The sequence below is a fragment of the Trichoplax adhaerens genome, genomic scaffold, assembly GCF_000150275.1.
Source record: "Trichoplax adhaerens TRIADscaffold_4 genomic scaffold, whole genome shotgun sequence".
NCBI lineage: Eukaryota > Metazoa > Placozoa > Uniplacotomia > Trichoplacea > Trichoplacidae > Trichoplax > Trichoplax adhaerens.
In genome coordinates this window covers 2,065,100-2,080,487 of record NW_002060946.1, presented here as the reverse complement: position 1 = coordinate 2,080,487, position 15,388 = coordinate 2,065,100, and the positions used below count along the sequence as shown (strand labels likewise).

At 34.1% G+C, this 15,388-nt stretch overlaps 3 protein-coding genes across 3 annotated transcripts; 1 reads left to right on the top strand and 2 right to left on the bottom strand.

Moving 5' to 3' along the window:
* Window positions 1–2,643: 2,643 nt before the first annotated feature.
* TRIADDRAFT_55364 (uncharacterized protein) lies at window positions 2,644–3,456 on the bottom strand (the record flags this gene model as incomplete). The annotated part of the gene is made up of 1 exon (XM_002111357.1): window positions 2,644–3,456. The coding sequence occupies one exon, from the start codon at window positions 3,454–3,456 to the stop codon at window positions 2,644–2,646; it is 813 nt and encodes a 270-aa protein (XP_002111393.1).
* Window positions 3,457–4,096: 640 nt separating this feature from the next.
* TRIADDRAFT_55363 (uncharacterized protein) lies at window positions 4,097–10,200 on the bottom strand (the record flags this gene model as incomplete). Its single annotated transcript, XM_002111356.1, has 15 exons — window positions 4,097–4,197; window positions 6,341–6,539; window positions 6,635–6,727; window positions 6,839–6,936; window positions 7,061–7,747; window positions 7,851–7,917; window positions 8,034–8,061; window positions 8,156–8,251; window positions 8,344–8,422; window positions 8,523–8,662; window positions 8,807–8,868; window positions 8,981–9,100; window positions 9,250–9,385; window positions 9,505–9,559; window positions 10,158–10,200. The coding sequence occupies 15 exons, from the start codon at window positions 10,198–10,200 to the stop codon at window positions 4,097–4,099; spliced, it is 2,004 nt and encodes a 667-aa protein (XP_002111392.1).
* Window positions 10,201–12,431: 2,231 nt separating this feature from the next.
* Window positions 12,432–12,806, top strand: TRIADDRAFT_55362 (uncharacterized protein; the record flags this gene model as incomplete). The annotated part of the gene is made up of 1 exon (XM_002111854.1): window positions 12,432–12,806. The coding sequence occupies one exon, from the start codon at window positions 12,432–12,434 to the stop codon at window positions 12,804–12,806; it is 375 nt and encodes a 124-aa protein (XP_002111890.1).
* Window positions 12,807–15,388: the final 2,582 nt, after the last annotated feature.

The window sequence follows — 15,388 nt, the reverse complement described above, 5'->3', positions numbered from 1 at the left end:
AACTCGGAACCATTCGCTTGACTTTCCTCGCAAAAGAGTATGATTACAACAGAAGAATGACTGGATAAAGCCCTTCTCTACTATTTGACCTGTGATATAAAGAAATGCTGCGATCATTATGCTAAGCCATATGTTCAGATAACCAATTGATATTTATAGCACAATATGAGAATTGAATTGATGTAGATTACTACGCTTCCGATGGGTACATGGGTATTCCAATTGTTAATTTATCAAACGATAATATAATTCTGGAGCCATATAAAGAATAGCATGAAAGAGAATAGTATTAAAATAAATATTATTTTACCATTGATCTCTGAAATCAAATTTTGATTACTGACCAGTGGATTGCTCTGGACATTTCCCATTTAGCGCATCTTATAAGATAAATGCTCTCATAGTTTTATAGTTGAATGTACCAGCAAGCGTACGAGTAATAACGCAATGACGATATAGAAGTAAATTCATACTGAGAGAAGCTAAATTACATTTGTTATTGATATCCAAGCTATCGTTATGATTGTTAACTTATTATTCCCAATTAAGTTCATGATTTTTAGGTATGGATTACGGCTCTTTTACGGTAGTCATCTTTGAGGTGTTGGACTCTCTTCAAAAATTTTAGTACCGGAAGTCAATTAATCTGAAGTAAGACATTCCGTTAACTATCTGTAATAGCAAAATGATACAGCCAAATTTTACACCACTGCAGCACTTCAAATACAGTAGTTACGAATTACTTTTAATTGCTAATTAATTTCCTTGTATTGAAGATTGAAACTTTCAATGGCTTTTTACTAATAAGTAGGAATTAACCGGTGTCAAGAAATTTCTAGTCAAACTTTGGCAAGACGTGGCAATACAAGAAGGCATTGAAGTTTCTTAAAATACTTTTAATAATCTATCTACTGTAGTTTGTATACGAACTATAACACGAAATTGATAAACGCTGGCAAAGAGTAACGTAGTAATTCGTAAAAGCAGATTAATTTTTCATTTATTGAATAATTAAATCATACAAAGACATCTCAGCTCAAATTATATCGCCCTCCAAGACTTTCGTATACCGGTAGTTACTGTTCTTAATTGTAATTGATTTCCTTGATGAAAATCGAACCGAAATGACCATTGACTTAAATACTGGTATTGCTACTAGGAATTGGTAGATACCAGTTTTACCGTTAAAACTTGGTGAAATATGGTAAAATAAATAGTGCACAATAAGGATTTGATTTAAATTTTCCGTCTAGTAGTTTTAATGGAATCAGAATAACGTATTCAATTTACGCAAGCTAACATTACGATAAGGATTGCTAAAGTAAAATCGTTTAATCCGATGCTAGAGTGCTCCTTATTGAATAAAATCGCAACTACATCCATTAATTATATACGCTCGTATATTTATTACTGTAGAATCATTGCAATCAGATCATTTTTACATAGATTTCGAATTGACTAATAATAACTGTAGTTAATCGTGCTTCTCTTCTTCGTTGAAAGGTAGCTACAAACAACTCGTAGTCTGTTGTGCACTGATCATGCATGTGCAATTACTTAATGATACTTTACCGTACCTTTTCGACTACCGAGTTTATCTATAACTAATGCATAGCGTTTTAGTGACTAAAATGTTATAAGATAAAACTACACTATGCTGTCATTAAACTAGAGAGCTTGTGATCAACTAATTTTGTCCGGAATGAGTCAGGGTATTTTGTGTCTAGAACTGCTGTAATTTGCATCCTTTATGTTTTAACGTAAGCTAGAAGTTAAAATTATAGCACGAGGTGAATAAATGGAAGTTCTTAGTATCTCATAGGCTATTAATATCACTAGGCTTGGCTTGGCTAGTCATGTAGTCATAAATATTTTATATGGCGAGTTCTATCTTATGAAAATTAATGACTTTATAGTAACATGCTCTACTCTTTTGATCTGTAGACATGATTAGAATTGAAATAGCTACCATTGCTATAACACTACATAAGCTGTAAACCCTATAATACAAATCCCTGAATATACTGATACAATTTGCTTTTAGCTGTCATTATGAACTAGAGAAAGATAACTTTACGTACTGACAAGGTTAAGTAGATTACAACAGAAGTTCAAGTGAAATGGTAGAGACGTTTCACTATATAAATATTCATAATACCGATTCTCTTAACAGCTTAAACATTTTAATGCTTTAACTTTGTCAAACTAGAGATATTCGTTTTAACGTGTAAATTCGTTAAACGTACACTTATCCTCAAGAGTTAAACTTTTAAGAGTCACAATATCTTTTAGCAAACCACATTAGAAAAAATTGTTGTTACAAACTAGAAATTAATTATCAAATTAGAAATCCTAAACTCAATTTCTAACTATGTTTATGGCATCAGTAGGAATGCTATTAATTGTACTTTATTGACACATTTCAGTTAAAAAAAACACAATCACACATGGCAAAACTTAGTTTACTCAACACTTTCAATACAATTTTTTTATTCGTATTTCTAATTTAAAGATCGCTACATGAAAGGCTATCAAGAGACACAAAATCTTGTTAAGTGATCTGACCAGTTCTATTCAATATAAATTAAAATTACTATGTTATTGGAGGGTGTATATCGGCTGACAAAACTGATCAAAAGACGTTTATATTTTGGATAATAGTTCCTCGATGGCTTGTATTACAACTTGTGGATTGTCGATAGGAGAAATGTGGCTTGCTCCTGGAACGATAACACATGCTGCTCCTTTAATACGGCTGGCAATTTCCTCCGCTATCGCCGGAGGGAATATAAATTCTTGATCGCCTGTTAAAGATAATGTCGGGACTTGAATTTGACTAATTTGATCAAGGATTGATGCCCGTTGAAAGACAGCACGGCCAATAGCAACAGTTCCTGGTATTTTTCTAGTATCACTGTTAATCAATCCTTCAATCCATTCACTGACGTACTGTGCATTTTCAATGAAGGAGTTTTGAGAGAAAAAGGCCATCGACAATTTTTCTACCGCTACTGGAAAAATAGCTTGTGCTTCATCAACTTGTTGTAAAAGAGCTGGAAATACAGCTAAATTTTCCGGAGTCTCTTTGTCCAGACCGGTATTAAATAAGCCCAACACAGCAATCGCTTGAGGATGTTTCAAGGCTAGTCGAGCTCCAATCATACCGCCGATCGATAGACCAATATAAGCAAATCGTTCCAATTGAAGGTGCCTTACAAACTCCCAGACATCATCAGTAAGCTCATCTAATGTTGTAGATGCAGATGGCAAGTGACCAGACTGTCCATGATCCCATAGTTCTAATACGATACAACGATAGCGTTTAGATAAATGTTCGACTTGATCTCTCCACATCGATCTGTCACATAAATAACTTCCGATAAAAATAATCGGAAATCCATTGCCTTGATCCTGATAAGCTAGTGTAGAATTTTTATAGTTGAACGTTTTAGCCATGATTACTACCTGTAGTCAAAGTAGAAAGAACTAGTCCGATACCTTGCCAGTATTATTTTTCTATAGAATCACTGCTTCAAGTGATCGTTGATCGGTGTTATGCCGACAATCTATTGCATCGATGTTTAATTATACTTTGCAACGTAATTGTCTCATACTCATGACGTTTGTTAAATGCTTTAACTCTTCAGTAGAAATTCAGGCACCGTTATTGTATATTTTCCCCATAAGTCAATATTGACCTTGATAAATTATACAATATACTGTACGAATATAAAATAATACCAGTGTTCTTATTTTAAATGTGTAACATGGCCAACAATATTGGGCATAAAGCTGTTTTTTCGAATCTTATTATGGTAGCAATATTGCTCTATTTTCATAATGATTCTAGACCATTTAATTGGAGGAATTTTCAGTCTGTACTAATCATTACATTGTAAATTATTAATGAGATTCTAAGTCTTCAAAATTGATTATAAAGCCATATGAAATCCTTATTCTAAAATTTTTATTTTTTATTGTTTCGGGGTCGAGAGGCGTATACGATCCCTCCACACCCTTAATTTCTGCACTGCGCAGCACCGGAGAGTTTACAAGGGAATAGGGAGGTTGTGCAATGTGTATTGCCTATCGATCCTTAGTTTGCAATGTTGGTTATTCTGCGTGATTCTGTACCTATAGCTCTATTCTCCTTAGCAACTAAAACCATTTGAAATACACTTAGCTGTAATGTTGCATCTATCCGATAAACCCGAGTGAGATAGTGAATTAATACGTAACAAACCTCAATTTACCTTACTAAGCGTATATAACATATACAATAGTATTATGAACGATTTTATCTCACGATAAAGCCAATCAGATCTTATTTTTTAGTAGTTCAACAGCTGATAGTATTTAGCTATGAAAGAGATGAATAAGTTAAAATAATCTCTATCTTTGATTTTTCTCGACCTACTATAGAGGGAATAGCTACAGAGTAAATCGTATAGATGAGTGAAAAGCTGAATATACTGCAACGATAGTTTGTTTAGCTATTAATATTCTGTTATTTAACTATCTGAGCATGTCGCAGCGATCACGATATATCATTCAGATAGTGACCAAAATTAAATCGGTAACGTAAGAGAAAGAATTGAATAATATTACGAATGCATTGCACGTTTCTTAATTTTAATGCAAATGTACTGTATTATCAACTATTTTTTGGTATTGCAAATAAAGACTATGGAGATTTTTAGTACTGTTCCGTCTTAATAGCTTAAGAAAAACAATATGAGATGCTGTTACGGTTGTCAACTAACTTTATCGCTAGCCGGTAATGCAATGTAAGGATATCTTTAAATTAACCTCTGCTTTTACTCTTTAGCCTAGGGAATTTCATATGTCTGGGTAATAATAATTTCAATTTTGGTAACTGTAATGCGATCATAATAATACAGTATTGTGGGAAAAAAATATTGACATATAATATTGAATGACATATGTCAAATAAACAGCTCGCTTCCGAAAGTAATATCATTCACTGTGGTAGTCCTATTTCTTATGTGTGGGCCCGGATGTCTTGGCCTTGTGACTGCGTATGGGCACTTGTAACTACTACATTTCTCTGACAAATAACTAGATAATTACATCAATTTATATGCCATTTAAATGCTTCGTGAACAGTTGGTATGGCAACGTTATTGCACAGAACGCTATGACGGTGATTTGACTCTAGATTATTCTAAGATTGTTCTAAGATTATCGGTTTGGCTCAACTGTGCATAGATTCATGTTGTACTGATATGCTGCACAGGTTTAAAAATTCGCTCGCCGATGAAAAACTTGCATCACTTATTCAACAAACTGAGTAGTAGTAGAAGATATGGAATTTCATGCTAATATTTCGTATAGCTTGTATCGAATAATTTAATTATACGAGCATAAAAATGCCACAACAGTGAATTTAAATAAGCAAAAATTGTTTGAATTTTATTTTATAACATCTTTGTAAGATGTAATCGATGTTATTTATCGTAAAATTTTCTCTTCGGATAGTTTTGCATAGAATATCCCTTTATCATTGAATATGTGATAGTAACAATTCTGTTACGGAGTCCAAAATTATGAAGATTTTGTTTTAAAACTGATATATAGAATAGTATTTCTTTGGCCGAAATATATAAATGCGATATAATTAGAAATAATATATAGGGTCAAACTAGATCATCATCATAATAAAAGATTGTATTGAACACAATTTTCCAATTGTATGATATATCTATCAATCATATTGATCATAGTTAGACTTTGTCGTATTGAATCATGGTTAATATGGAGCTAATGGTAATGCATAACATCGGATTTGTACTGACATAGTGAGCCAATAAATAGATAGGAATTTCGAACTTAAAATATACAAAAGCGAGTCAGTCAAAGTGGTGGTAGCAAAGCATCCATCATTAATTTATCACGGTATGGCTAGGTTCTAATATTAGTAAGTTAATACCTTATATTTTGGCATCGTTTAATCTTAAATAAAAACAAACCTACGGTGTGGATCTGTTACATGCATACATTTTGCAGATTTAATTAGTAAGCTAGAGCGTCATAGCCATTAACTGCTGTTGCAGTTATGTATACTTAAGGTTTCCATCTATATGTACAAATGCTTAGTGTGGCTACGCTCGAATGCAGTTGCGTGTATGCATGGTTTATATGTACAATTGTATACTTTGAATACACTCGAAAACGCTCGCTTTGTGCTATTAGATATCTCCTCTATGATAAAGTATACATAAAATAGATTCAATTTACAAAATTAAGAAAAATTCGTAAAGCCGCGAGGTTTGACCGAGTAAAAATATTGAAATCCGGTTTCATATTTCCGAGCCTTTACCTTTTCTTTTGATAGATTTCGGTTTATTTGTACGTCCTCTGGGAGTGTTAAAAAGAGATTTCTTTCCGTAACGTATTTGACGCTTGCTTAATTCACAATTACGCTCTACTAGTTCCGAAAGTGAATCAGTATCCGCTAACATTTTCAAGAAAGTGCTAATAAAAGGATCGTAATTATGGATTCGTCGACAATTGTCAATCTATGACGTTGTAATATAAAATATTGTGAAAAATTACCGCGACAGAATATTTAGCTAAAGATAAGTTAATGACATCGAAAGTACGCAACACTTACGATATATCGTTTTCTTTTATCTATTTCTTCACATAATTCAGTGTCACAAATCTTTACTTGTACCTCTAAGTTTTTGTTCATTTCCGTTAAAATCTAAAATATTTCAAAGGAATATCATAGTAGTTATGCACGGTAGTAATTCATAAATTTTACATCAGACTATTTAAAACAAACATCAACTAGCTCACGATCGTAATATTATACCTTAATTTCTGGAGGTAAGAAAAAGTCAGAAGTACTTTTGAAATAATTATGTTCATGATGAATTGCATTAAATTTTGAATAGGATTTTACTTTAGACTCTGTAACAAGAATAAATGCATGGTTATAATTCATCATAAAAGTATGCAGCAGTCAACCATGATTAGCCAGTATTCGTATAATAAATTAAATCATCAGAAAGAAGGATGTTCAGTATATATTAACCTCTAGTAATTTGGTCCCAAATAATATTCAAATATGACATATGGATTTCCTGCAATCGATCCGAAAATAATTCGGCTATGACATCAATCACTTTCGAAGGTGAAGGAGCTGCATCTAAGGCCTTAATATTTTTCTTTAAAAATTTGCGATTTTTATCTATGAAAGTGGTATCATTTGATACCTTTAGTAAGCCATATTTAGCTCCTATGGTCGTAATGATCTTATTAATAATGCTATCAGCAACTCCGTTGATCAATTTTACATCATCGCTAGTCTTCTTTTGCTTTCGTTTTTTAGCTTTAAAATCATCTTTTACACCATTTGCAGATCTCTTTTGCTTCTGTTTGTTTGCACCATTTTCTTTTACAGAGTCATTTTTTAATTTTTGAGCGTAATTACTTTCAATACTATCAAACGGGCAAGCAGTTTTTGCAGTCCGCTCATTTGCTAATGTATCATGAACATTATTTTGGCCGTCTTGATTGCATTTTTCCTCCGAAGTACCAGTTGCTTCAGAGGAATCTAGACTGCCTGTACTTATTTCATCATTTAATTGGAAAGTAGATTCATTCTTACAGTTATTATGTGATATTGTCCCATCTAAGTTATCTATCTCTTGAACTCTGTTATTATTCGATTCTGCATATATTTCCTTTAGTATCTTTGCCAGTTTTTTTTCTTCATCAGCTACAAAAAATGGTAAATTATGCGACCACATGATGATATAATAATCAAATTTTCCTACAAGATGTACTACTAAGTCTTCATACATATAAATAAAGATATTAACCTGGTTCAGACTTTTTCCCATATTTATGCCGCGATTTTCGCTGAAGATCCTTAGTAAGTTGATTAGCCTGCAAGCGATCATAACAAATGAATGATTAATCACCGAATGTAATTGATGATGACGTGCTGTATGCATTAGCATTCTCAGCATGTTAACTTTAAAAAAAAAAGATAGTATAATAACCTTAACTATAGCAGCCTTCATAATGTTTCTGTGAAAAGATTCCCAAAAAATGGTCGAATTAAATGATATTCAAAAACAATTTTAATGGGTTAGTCCAAAAAATATGAAGATTTTAGGCTTACTGGCAGTTAACTAAGGTATACATCCTTTTAAGAAGTACAGTTCGTTTATCCGCTACTATTGACATCAGATTATAACGTATATCGTGGCAAGGCTCGCTAAAAATAATAAATGAAATACAGTTCATGAGTACGCTAAAAGTCGCTCAGTTATCAATTGATCCAAGTAATTCTGATTTAAGGTAATATACTTGTTTGTTTCCATGCCCAAGCGAGCTTTAATAACACGACGAAACATCTCTGTCCAATTTTCTCCTTCAGGTAAAACACCTGAAGAAACAATAAATATACCAGGTGAGAATTAGTATGAGAACAATGATGCTTGATGGCATATTATAAACTTTTGAAATATTTTCGACAAGATACAAACCATGATCGATGGGATAAGGTTTAAGTCCATCTAATTCATATAAATGATCATCAATGGGCAAGTAGCTAACAAAGTGAAAAGACTCAGCACTTTGACCATGAGATACACTGCCTCTGGTATTGACATGACGATTTTCAGGTCTATAATATTACGAACGATTCTTCGATGAGTATGCATATCGAAACTGTTACCATATTACAGTAACTTGGCACTGTATATACAGTTTATAAAGGTGATGATCGACATTCAGTCAGAAAAGTACATAAAATCTATTACTATTCAACCTTGCATGATTGTTATGGGCCTTGACTAATTTAGAGACGTTACCAATAGCCAATCCTTTCACCTTAAAAGCAGGATGCAACATATCCGCGTAAGTATTTCCGTTACATTAACGATCGAATAGGTTAAGGAATTAAGAGTACAAGTAGATATCGGGTATGACATTCTATTCTTACTTCCGGATTATGATCTTTTGTAAATTGACGAAATTCTGATAATGTTTCACCAACTTCGATCGATGGCGAGTTTAATAGGATACTTAACAGAGCATGAGTAGCACAGGAATTGGGGATTAACTAAAAGGAAATGAGAAATTAATTGATTTGCATCACACCATTGATACTTTATGTTCCCATTTAGTCCATCCATTAAACAAACTTTTAGTCTATTTCCCAGAAAGTGACAACAAAAAATAATCAATCATTCACTTTTAGCAGTAGCTAACCTGTTGGGCAAAGAATATTCTATTAGCAATTGTTGTATCGTAAGCATATTGCTCAGCTTGCAGTTGCTCTTGCATCATTCGTCTTGATCTTCTATCTTTAGTCCATTTGAAAAGGAATATAAATCCGTAAATTTTCCTGAAAAGTGGTCAGATATAGATTAAGAAATTATTGTAGTTGAGGTAGTAGCCTATGGTTAGAGGTTAGTGAATATTTGACCGTTGTGTCCAATTGCTAGATTGATTTGATCCATTTACCTATCAAATGGCTCTGATAAGTCATAAATCTCTTCCACTTCGACTCCGGTAACACCTAATTTTAAAATACCCACATAGAAGGGGATAATGAGACAAAGTAGTAATACATCTAATTCATCCACCATGGATTATTGGATAGGGAAAATTGGTTATCTTTATCACTAACAGACTGTTGATAACTCTAACTCGTGGTGCTTTGAAACAATTAAGCTTAAATGATGTCAAGATTAGCACATGATTGAAGTGATGATGATTTATTCTGAGTTGAGAGGTATGACATTGATGTGATTGCTTTGTTGATATGGTGTGGATGATTGGGTTGGAGGAGACAATCGTAAAAGCTACTAACACTGTTGTAAAGGACAAGGGTCTAGTGCGTACTATCTACTAATAGACTATAAATTGAAGAGCTTGATGGTAACCACTGCAACGATCAAGTTAAATTCTATTCAATCTATCGCTTACCCATATCTTCAATCAAAAGTGTAAATAGTCCTATAGTATCGTCCAAGCAAGATACGTCGTTCAACACCATGATCCAATCCATGCCCACCGTCCAATACAATTTAAAAAAGGAGGAAAAAAATGAATTGAATGCAATCACAGAAGCAAAAATTGAGCAATACGATATAGCATAGGGACTGTTGTTTTACCCGGATCACTTTCTAGTTCTCGCCAACCATCTGAATTCGCCATTTTAATTGGAGATTGATTGATCTACCTTGAATTAAAGCATAGAAAATTGTTTGGACTGTGATGATAGAGCCCTTAAACGGTACAGTATGAAGGTACAGCACGAAGAGACAACTCAAGGTTGTAGTCTGGAGAACTAGCTGGCGAGTACAATGCCCTGACTATAGTCGTCCGTCAATTTCTAAAGTTAGAGTGGTACAGTATTAGCGCCCACGCGTGTACGGGTAGCGATATTGTCGTCCACTCCAAGCCGCACAATGTTGTTGCCTCGGTGTTGAATACTGATGCTACGCGCTCTTATTTTGCTTGATCACTGTCACAATATCCAGTTGGAAGCTAGCTAGATTGCCTTCAAGGTGTTGTAAACATTGTCGAATGCCATAATGTCGATATAGAAGAATGGATAGCATCGCCAGATTGATTGATTCTACTTTGTTGTCTTGGCCTTGGAGGAAACTTGAGGGCCAACTATAAAGCGCCTCAACAACTACAGTACAGTCTATACTGTACGGTGTACAGTACACTATACTGGATACCTCAGGCTGGAATGACACTCAGGTACATACAGTACAATGTACGGTACCGTTGGGGACTTCTGGTACTGTACAGTACACTGTACTGTACTGTACACTCTACACTCTACAGTACTGTACTGTACACTGTACTGTATACTCTACAGTACATTCTACACTTTGTACTGTAGATGATACTCTGTACAGTGTACAGTACAGTACAGTACTGTACACTGTATACAGTCCATGCCAAAGAAAATCTCCTACAGTACTCTACTGTACAGTACAATGTACTGTACATGTACTCTACAACCTTCGTTTAAGCTTCTAGTAGCCCATGATCCTTTTACGAGGCCATTAGACCTTTCTGATCTATATCACTGGCCATTTCTAAAAACACATTCTCTGCCCTTCCAATCTTTTTGATTTGAACGGATACTCCTACATAGAGTTAAGCAACTCTTTGGCACAGTACTAGAAGACCACTTCTGCTAGTAAAAGGTCTTAAAGAGTCTGATTTTTAATGCTGACTAAACGGAGTGCAATCGAGTCCTTGCGTACATCTTGCTTTTATCTTTTTTAATTTGAACACAACTGCTGACGATACGTCAGGTCTAGCCCCATCAACGTATCTTTTTAAACAGAATTGCAGTCCGGTTCTCAGAGTGGATAACAAGAAAGTTGCAAAACACTGCTCTGTAGGAGCCATGAACTACTAATGTACATGCCGGTACATTTAGTAGTCCATGAGTACAGACTATAGAGGTAAGAAGAAGACATCTCTAAAGACATTCTTCTTCTTACCGAAGAGGAGAATTTGCTTTAGAAGATTACCTTCCCCACACAAGTTCTCCCTGTCCATCCGGAGACTAAGGGTCTGTCTGTATAGGCACATTGTTCTGGTTGTGAAACGGTACAGTAATCCTATGTCATTCTGCCACTCTATGCACGCATAGATCGGTAGAGGTCAAAACGGATCGCAGACATGCATTTTGCATTCGATCAGAGACTATTTGAAGTGGACGTGGATCGGGGCTTATTTATTTATTTATTTACTTTCAAAATACCAATTGATAAATCTGAGGAATCGCAAATTGGCTCGTATCGGCTACACGCTGCTATCGGACAGTGCTGTTTTAAATCGTACCGAGTGCTTTTACAAGCTGTGCAGTTGGGCGACGATGCGGCTTGCTGGTCACACCCTGATTGAATTTTTCAATCCCCCAGAGCGTCAAATAGTTTAATTAGAAATATGAAGTATACTGCGGTCGATTAACTATAAATTGAAATGATATTGATCTTCAGTTCAGTCCTTTCTTAGAACAAAACTCGGACCTGTTCATTTAACTAGCAATAAAATTCAGCATAATAGAACAAATTGAATTTATTGCGGTATTGATGAATAAATTAGCAAATCACTAAAGTAATTCATTATTATTTCATGCTTTGTTTTTTTTGGAGGGGGGGGGGGGGGGGAAGGAAGAAGAGAGAGAAATATTATCAATATTCACTATATATGTATGTATGCAGTATATGTCTATCGTTCCATATAGGGACTAGCAATGCAAATAAACCTACAGTATAACAAGTTTCTATTAATGTAAAACTTTTGCCTCGATGTTTTTACTGCAGCCCGTCATATTCATCGTCAAATCATTAGTCCGACTTCTTTTTAAAGCAAACTAACTCTGGTGCTATAATTTATAGAATTGTAAAGTAAAGATGCCGTACCAATACCCATACTCTCCTTGTAACAAACTTTTACAGCAATACCGTGATGAGATATGCGATTTTTTAGCACCAAGAAATATTATTGAGGCGCTACGAACCCGTTACCTGCTTTGCTCATCGCGGATTATGCAGTCAATCCCCGATTTTGAAGAATCGAGAGCTTATGATGTCAACCAAAGTATTATGGATATTATCTCCAGGAAGCAATTTGTTATCCTTTATTTAGAAGTATTTGTGGAGTTATTAAGATGTGAAGGAATCCAAGATTGCGATGTCCTAGCTAATCAGTTATCATTAGGAATTGAAGACTGCCGCAGTCAGTATAAGAAAGATTATGAAACCTTCTCCACAGAAAGATCCAAATAGAAGAAGCATAATTTAGAAATTTGGGCAATAGACAGTAACTGCTAATATAATTAAAATTTTATAATATACTCGTATTATATATAATAGGATTGAGCTATTCAAAATGGTATGATTTACAGTTCATGAAATAGCTTTCCTCGCTTTTCTAGTATTCTATTTCGTAATGATCTACCTTTGTAAATTTATCGGTGGATTTTACGTGAATATCATATTGTACTACATGTATGTAATCGTCGTTGACTCCGATGCTTAGTTGTAATAGACTAATGCATGCAATGATCTAGTCCATAATCTTATTCATAACATCAAAGCAACAGCGATAGTTTAGAGTACTATACCAGTACCACTTTAGGTTTTTTTAGAATGGCAGAATGCCCGGTTGAAAAATTCAGCTTTTAGATATTCAATATAGTGGTCAGCATATTGATATTATACTATAAGATGTACAGTGTACAGTTATCACCAACAATATGCAACGCCATACAATATGAACGTCTTAAATTTAGACCTTAGCAACAAAGTCAGTCATTGCATTCTTTGGCCAAATGGCAAGAGTAAGCCCTAGTGGACGTTTTATTAATCATACCTGCATCAAATATCATATGAATTAATAAGCAAAGATTGGCAATATTTTAGTATGATAACAAAGCCAATAGCCATGGCAATACTGCTTTGAATTTTTCAATGAGATTAAACTATAGTATGGTAATCAGCAGTGAAAATTAAATTTGTACCATAATAGATATTCGCTGTAAATACACTCTCTGAAATTAATTCTTTAAGTTCATATATTGAATATGCTGTATCACCCCATTCGCATTTCAAGTATGATTGCTATTATGAGTCCATCAATGTTCGCTACAAAATTGAGTATAAATACATAATAAATTTATATACGCGTATATGTTAATACTGCATCTTTTGGTTAAATTTTACTCTGACCGATTTATTATTCATTGTGCAAAACCTTCTTTGCTAATGCTAGGACACATGCTTAGCTAATATGCGATAATAAGAAGCTATCATTTGTCGTCTTGTAATAATTGCTACTCCTAAGCTATTCCGAACTACTGGTTCACAGTAACGCTGAGACTGAGTGCCTTAGGATAAGAATAGCTTTATTACATACATAAAAAGGTTACAGAATATTAGCAATAAAAAGGTTATAGCTAATAGTAGAACGTTAGTCTATTAATCCCGACTTAGCAAATCTGAAAGGCTACTTTAGCTCTCTCTCTAAGACCCTTTTATACGATCCGGGCCTATCTTATTTGTCAACATAGTTTTTGAACAAAACTTTAACATAAATATTCCCATACGTACAACTTCATCTCCGACCAAGCAGCTAATTCTCGGCCTGCGGTGTGACCAATCTGAGCCCAACGATCGCTGCTAAGCAACAGTCTCGCGACCGATTCAACATAGCGCTAACATAAAGTCTATAAATATCTAATTATAATACAGATCACATTATTACTCGTCTCAAGTATTGCAAATGCGCGAATGTATATGTGTATCGTAGATTATATTAGGTAATCCAAAAATCTACAACAAAATGGTTATATTGTGCTTAAAGGGAAGGTAATATCTAGCGAAATTGCGATACTAGTTCACAGTGCCAAGCTATGTTATAGTTATTTTAATACATTAATGAGGTATAATAGCGGAAAGCCGAGCCAATAAAAACATTATTTGCTACTGCATTTACCAGAATATAACATGATATACTGTAATTCATGGATAGAAGCACTGATTGCTCCTGAGCTATGAATCATCAGAAAGAGAAATGGATCCCATAACTGACCACGAATGGTGTAACAATATCATAAGCGTATTTCAAATATTTTCTATTACAATGAAGTAACTGTATGGAATAGCTCCGTTGGTTCAATTTAAGCAATTGAAGATTACATCTGATAACTTGATCATTGCATACGATACATGTCTTAAGTCGCTTATTTTGAACTCGAACTGATCCGAAACAGTATGATGCAGCGAAGAGATATCATTAAACAGTTATTTGTCTATGCATTGCACGAGTCTATTTCTGTACCTTTACTAACCTTTCAATAAAATGCGATAGATAATGCAGTTGAGTGTTTTCTATATATTTCATAATGATTATACACTCGACAAACAGATATTGAAAGCTGTATTAATACATTATAATTGCTTTTATGGAACTCAAGACGCTTGGAATAATCTTGTAGATTCTTAGACGTATGGGCCTTAAATTATTATTAATTGATTACGATACATTTCGCTATGTAGCATTAACCCACATTGTTAAAAGGGTATTAACTTCAACTGAAATGATTCCAATTTCCTGAATACGATTAATGCCTAAAGTCCATACGTACTAGAGCCCTCCGAATATTGTATTATCACTTTTACACATTAAATTTACCCATACGAATGTAGTAATAAAGTAAAAACATAGCATCGTTAGAGTAAAAACTCTTAGTTGTATTTACTAATCATATAATGTTTATTGCAGTAAATACGCTACTTTGTTGAAAGATTTAAAATCAATAGTTCTTGTACTCTTTTACAGATCCTTCGTATTTTGCAAAACGGCACAT